At 37.9% G+C, this 7,500-nt stretch overlaps 1 protein-coding gene across 1 annotated transcript in view; it reads left to right on the top strand.

The window, feature by feature from the left end:
* The first annotated feature begins 943 nt into the window (after positions 1-943).
* The window catches only part of MUC13 (mucin 13, cell surface associated), a 33,621-nt gene continuing 27,064 nt past the window's right edge, over positions 944-7,500 (top strand). Inside the window, exon 1 of the mRNA XM_063932228.1 lies at positions 944-1,035. Coding sequence (XP_063788298.1) covers positions 970-1,035 — 66 coding nt within the window. The 5' untranslated portion in view covers positions 944-969. The remainder of the gene's footprint in view (positions 1,036-7,500) is intronic.

The following is a 7,500-nucleotide window of genomic DNA, read 5'->3' as shown; positions in this document are numbered from 1 at the left end:
ATTTTTAATCGTTTAGTTTGCTGTGAATTAAAGCACATTTGCTTATGCTTAAAAAAAAGTTAGCTAATACCCCTTTTCCACCTACGTACCGTGTCCGATCCGGGATGTTTAACACGGCTACAACCCGTGTCGGCTCCCCCGTTTCCACTACACTTCGACACGGGTTATTCCCGTGTCTGATCTGTTTCCACCTAACCCGGGTAAGCTCTGTAAAAGCCTATTGCTGTCATTACAAATGGACTTTTTACTGTCTCATCAAGATGATGTCATCAAAAGGACCAAAACAGAGGGGTGGGGCCTGCTCACAGCATTGCAGCAATGGACGCCGGTGCAGTAGCTGTGTCTAGCATGGAGTCGCAGACTGTTTGCAGTTTACTGCTGCTTTCTGCTACAGACAGCTTGATGCAGCTTTTCACCTTGTGCTACCTACTGCAGAGCTGGAGAAGGAGAGCTCAATTCTTTGCAGAGAGGGCTACCTATCGACGCAAATATTAACAGTGAACCCTTAATTGTCCTTGAACATGGCTCTTGCAGAAGCTACAGTGCTACATGAGTTATTTACCTTGTAAACAATGATATATTATATCCTATTTAGTGCATGATGACACCCCCACACTCACCACCAGGGGGCATATGTCACATGGTCGGCGATTGCCGGAGCTGCGGGATGCCGCAAAACCATGCCTTGTAAACGATTGCAATCATCCCGCAGCTCCGGCAAACTCGGACCGTATTGCATATGCCCACATGTATCTAATTTAAATATCGTCATTCAAAATAAATAAATCTCATTTTCCCAAGTGGGTATAAAACTATACTAGACTATATGTGGAGACCTGGCGGTGGATACTACGGTAGCATGCCAGGCTACATATACAGCCAACGCAGACGTAGAACAATGTATGAACGTGAAATAATCTCAATTCTTCTTATTCAGGTGAAAGTTTCTTTGGTGACGTTGAAGTTGCCATGACATTTAGTCCGAGCCCATCGTCGCAAGAATACACCAATATATACAAAACCGTGTTACGTACAGTAAGTACAATTATTATTCTAATGTTCATAATATCGTCGTCAGAATGCAGGGCCCTGAATAATGTGTTATGTATTGACCCCGGGCTGCAACGAGGTCACAAGATCTAACGCTGCGTTATGGGTTAGCGAGCTAGGGATGGACATCGGAAGCCGATGGTTGCTGGGATTGCGATGGCTGCCAGTATCTCCTGCTTTGTAACCGATGGCCAAGCGATGGATACAGCAAAGCACCTTTGCGTGCGTACGAATATCTGCCGTCGACTGCACATGCGCACCAAGTAACCATTGATGGGTAAACCATTAATGCCATATTAATGCCATCACAAGGGATGTTGTAATGGTGGCATCGCGGCCACTATTCGATTAACGTCTTTCGATGGCCATCGCTGTAGGAAAATGATTTCTTAAAAATGTCCCTCTCCTTAGCCGGTGCCCTATAGCCTGTCACATGCAGGGGGTTACTCCCTAACTCACACAGCCCCAGTGTGGGAAGACCTCAGTGCTGTGAGGCAGCATTGCTAACCATTACACCAACCGTGCTGTCCAGCTTGTGACTGGTCCTCCCACTTAATGTTAATTAATAAAATGAATCGGCAGATTCTTCATAGAACAGGCCCCGGGATTCCAGCTAGTAGGGTAAGGGGTCACCTTCATAGAATGTTCTCCTAGATTCTAGTGCAGCTGTAATGCGGATTCCAGGCACAGAAATACACTGTCAGGATATATTATACATAAACAAGGTTCACGGTGCAAATAGCAGACTTGTGGAATCTATGCTATCAATTAGATAAACTCCTAGACCGGCGTGTTATCACAATGGGATGGGTTGTGTCGTTCATTTCATACAGACGCACATTGTGGGATTAAGGTTTATCCGTCATTGTGTGTCCAGGGTCAAGATCACCACAGGTGACAACTGATCTTACCACACACATATAACGTACATGTGACCATGATAAAGAGGCCCCCACACTGCGACACAGACAGCAAAGCCGAACAGTTCAATCTAATTGTCCACCAATCGCCATCTGTACGTATACTGTATGTACAGGGACAAAAATACCAGTGACCTGTGTCAGATGGGAGCCACCGCATCGCAAGAGGGACGGCAGAGGATAGATGTGGTCAGACAATATATGTTGTCTTCTCATGTCGCTGTCAGACCCATCTACCTGTGTGTATATGTATGTATATATGTACAGTATGTGTATGTATGTACAGTATGTATGTATATATGTACTATTAGTTGCCTACCCTCCCACATTCTGCAGGAGACTCCCTGAAATAGCTGCAATCTCCCCCACTCCCTGAATAGTCCAGCTATCTCCCTGATTGCCCCTTACCCTCATTATGCAGCGGTTACATTCTTGGGGGGGGGGGGGAATAAATCAGAGATACATACATTCACATGGGCTCATCAGTGTCATTTCCCTGCATTGGTTATAAGGCACAATGGGGGCAGATGTATTAAGTGATAAACCAGTGATAAGTGCTAGGTGATAACGCACCAGCCAATCAGCTCCAATATGTAAATTAGCAGTTAAGGGGGTACACAGGGAGCGATGTTCGCTTAATTTCTAAGCAATCTGACTAGAAATGAAGAACACATCGCTCAGTGATGTGCCGCCCCGCGTGTCGCTATCGTCGGTGCTAGATTGGTCTGCATGCAGGCACAATCTAGCACATCGCTGATTTCACCCGCTCCCCTCGCTCAGCACACATCTCTGGGGAAATCTCCCCGTCACTACTGGCCTTAAGGAGCTGATTGGCTGGTGTGTTATCACCTTGCACTTATCACTTCTCCAGGTTTAATACATCTGTCCCAATGATCCCCATAGCTACATGCATTTTATATAAGGTTTCTCGTGGCCACTTACAGTATATGGAACCTCTGGTGAAACACAATACACAAACAAATCCTGCAAAATATCAGTGTGTTTTCTTCAAGAAGTAGATCTTAGTAACTTTGGGGCTCATTTACATTTGGATGTCAGTCATGTTGAGGACACGCCTCTCAGATGTAGCAGCGCACGTCCGCACTGATAGGTGTTACTGTCATAGTCTCCCTGACAGGCTTTTTCGAAGTTGGCAAGTATGATGTATGTATGTATGGGGTGTAGTATGGCTGACTGGCGGTCAGGAGACCGACGCCGGGATCCCGGCAGCATACCGACACTGGGATCCCGGCGCGCGCGGGAGGGGCGAGTGCAGCAAGCCCCTTGCGGGCTCGCTGCGCTCACCATGCTGTGGGTTCGCTGGCGACTTGCGGTCGCCACTGGTTCTATTCCCACTCTATGAGTATCGTGGACACCCACGAGTGGAAATAGTCCCTGTTTGTCGGCATGCTGACTGTCGGCATAGTGAGGGAGCGGGATGTTGGTGGAGGTCATGTGACTGTCGGTCTCCCGACCGCCGGTCACATGAATACCACCCATATATATGTACTATGTACGGGATGCGGTTACGTTGCCGGCGGTCTGCATACCCACACCGAGATCCCGAACACTCACAATGCCACCAGCCGGAATCCCAGCTAACAGGGGCTATTCCCATTTGTAGGGGTCCACGACACCCATTGTGTGGGAATAGAACCTGTGGCGAGCCACCGAGCTTGCAGCATGGCGTGCACAGTGAGCCCGCAAGGGGCTTTGTTGCGCTCACCTCCACCGGCATTCTGGCGGCTGGGATCCTGACGTTGGTATGCTGACCACCGGAATATCGGCCGCCAGCAATGTATACTACACCCGTATGTACAGTATGTATGTATGTATGTATGTATGTATGTATGTACAGTATGTATGTATGTATGTATGTACAGTATGTATGTATGTATGTACAGTATATATGTATGTACAGTATGTATGTATGTACAGTATATATGTATGTACAGTATGTATGTATGTACAGTATATATGTATGTACAGTATGTATGTATGTATGTATGTATGTACAGTATGTATGTATGTACAGTATGTATGTATGTACAGTATATATGTATGTACAGTATGTATGTATGTACAGTATGTATGTATGTATGTATGTACAGTATATATGTATGTACAGTATGTATGTATGTACAGTATGTATGTATGTATGTATGTATGTACAGTATATATGTATGTACAGTATGTATGTATGTATGTACAGTATATATGTATGTACAGTATGTATGTATGTACAGTATGTATGTATGTATGTACAGTATATATGTATGTACAGTATGTATGTATGTATGTATGTATGTATGTATGTACAGTATATATGTATGTACAGTATGTATGTATGTATGTATGTACAGTATGTATGTATGTATGTATGTATGTATGTACAGTATGTATGTATGTACAGTATGTACAGTATGTATGTATGTACAGTATGTATGTATGTACTGTATGTATGTATGTACAGTATGTATGTATGTACAGTATGTATGTATGTATGTATGTATGTACAGTATATATGTATGTACAGTATGTATGTATGTACAGTATGTATGTATGTACAGTATGTATGTACAGTATATATGTATGTACAGTATGTATGTATGTACAGTATGTATGTATGTACAGTATATATGTATGTACAGTATGTATGTATGTATGTACAGTATGTATGTATGTACAGTATGTATGTATGTACAGTATATATGTATGTACAGTATGTATGTATGTACAGTATATATGTATGTACAGTATGTATGTATGTATGTACAGTATATATGTATGTACAGTATGTATGTATGTACAGTATGTATGTATGTATGTATGTACAGTATATATGTATGTACAGTATGTATGTACAGTATGTATGTATGTATGTATGTACAGTATATATGTATGTACAGTATGTATGTATGTATGTATGTATGTACAGTATGTATGTATGTACAGTATGTATGTATGTATGTATGTATGTATGTACAGTATATATGTATGTACAGTATGTATGTATGTACAGTATATATGTATGTACAGTATGTATGTACAGTATGTATGTACAGTATGTATGTATGTACAGTATGTATGTATGTACAGTATGTATGTATGTACAGTATATATGTATGTACAGTATGTATGTATGTACAGTATGTATGTATGTACAGTATGTATGTATGTACAGTATATATGTATGTACAGTATGTATGTATGTACAGTATATATGTATGTACAGTATGTATGTATGTACAGTATATATGTATGTACAGTATGTATGTATGTATGTACAGTATGTATGTATGTATGTATGTATGTATGTACAGTATATATGTATGTACAGTATGTATGTATGTACAGTATGTATGTATGTATGTATGTACAGTATATATGTATGTACAGTATGTATGTATGTATGTATGTACAGTATATATGTATGTACAGTATGTATGTATGTATGTACAGTATATATGTATGTACAGTATGTATGTATGTACAGTATATATGTATGTACAGTATGTATGTATGTATGTATGTATGTATGTATGTATGTACAGTATGTATGTATGTATGTATGTATGTACAGTATATATGTATGTACAGTATGTATGTATGTATGTACAGTATGTATGTATGTATGTATGTACAGTATGTATGTATGTATGTACAGTATGTATGTATGTACAGTATGTACAGTATGTATGTATGTACAGTATGTATGTATGTACAGTATGTATGTATGTATGTATGTATGTACAGTATATATGTATGTACAGTATGTATGTATGTACAGTATGTATGTACAGTATGTATGTATGTACAGTATGTATGTATGTACAGTATGTATGTATGTACAGTATATATGTATGTACAGTATGTATGTATGTACAGTATGTATGTATGTACAGTATGTATGTATGTACAGTATGTATGTATGTATGTATGTACAGTATATATGTATGTACAGTATGTATGTATGTATGTATGTACAGTATGTATGTATGTATGTATGTATGTATGTACAGTATGTATGTATGTATGTACAGTATGTATGTATGTATGTATGTATGTACAGTATATATGTATGTACAGTATGTATGTATGTACAGTATGTATGTATGTACAGTATATATGTATGTACAGTATATATGTATGTACAGTATGTATGTATGTACAGTATGTATGTATGTACAGTATGTATGTATGTATGTATGTACAGTATGTATGTATGTACAGTATGTATGTATGTACAGTATGTATGTATGTACAGTATGTATGTATGTACAGTATGTATGTATGTACAGTATGTATGTATGTACAGTATGTATGTATGTATGTATGTACAGTATATATGTATGTACAGTATGTATGTATGTACAGTATGTATGTATGTATGTATGTACAGTATATATGTATGTACAGTATGTATGTATGTATGTACAGTATATATGTATGTACAGTATGTATGTATGTATGTACAGTATATATGTATGTACAGTATGTATGTATGTACAGTATATATGTATGTACAGTATGTATGTATGTATGTATGTATGTATGTACAGTATGTATGTATGTATGTACAGTATATATGTATGTACAGTATGTATGTATGTATGTATGTACAGTATGTATGTACTGTATGTATGTATGTACAGTATGTATGTATGTACAGTATGTACAGTATGTATGTACAGTATGTATGTATGTACAGTATGTATGTATGTACAGTATGTATGTATGTACAGTATGTATGTATGTATGTACAGTATATATGTATGTACAGTATGTATGTATGTACAGTATGTATGTATGTACAGTATGTATGTACAGTATATATGTATGTACAGTATGTATGTATGTACAGTATGTATGTATGTACAGTATATGTATGTACAGTATGTATGTATGTATGTACAGTATGTATGTATGTACAGTATGTATGTATGTACAGTATATATGTATGTACAGTATGTATGTATGTACAGTATATATGTATGTACAGTATGTATGTATGTATGTACAGTATGTATGTATGTACAGTATGTATGTATGTACAGTATGTATGTATGTATGTACAGTATATATGTATGTACAGTATGTATGTACAGTATGTATGTATGTATGTATGTACAGTATATATGTATGTACAGTATGTATGTATGTATGTATGTACAGTATGTATGTATGTACAGTATGTATGTATGTATGTATGTATGTATGTACAGTATATATGTATGTACAGTATGTATGTATGTACAGTATATATGTATGTACAGTATGTATGTATGTATGTACAGTATGTATGTATGTACAGTATGTATGTATGTACAGTATGTATGTATGTACAGTATATATGTATGTACAGTATGTATGTATGTACAGTATGTATGTATGTACAGTATGTATGTATGTACAGTATATATGTATGTACAGTATGTATGTATGTACAGTATGTATGTATGTACAGTATATATGTATGTACAGTATGTATGTATGTACAGTATGTATGTATGTACAGTATGTATGTACG

The sequence above is a fragment of the Pseudophryne corroboree genome, chromosome 7 (assembly GCF_028390025.1).
Source record: "Pseudophryne corroboree isolate aPseCor3 chromosome 7, aPseCor3.hap2, whole genome shotgun sequence".
NCBI lineage: Eukaryota > Metazoa > Chordata > Amphibia > Anura > Myobatrachidae > Pseudophryne > Pseudophryne corroboree.
Note: the sequence above shows the minus strand (reverse complement) of the source record. Positions and strands in the feature narration are given on the sequence as shown.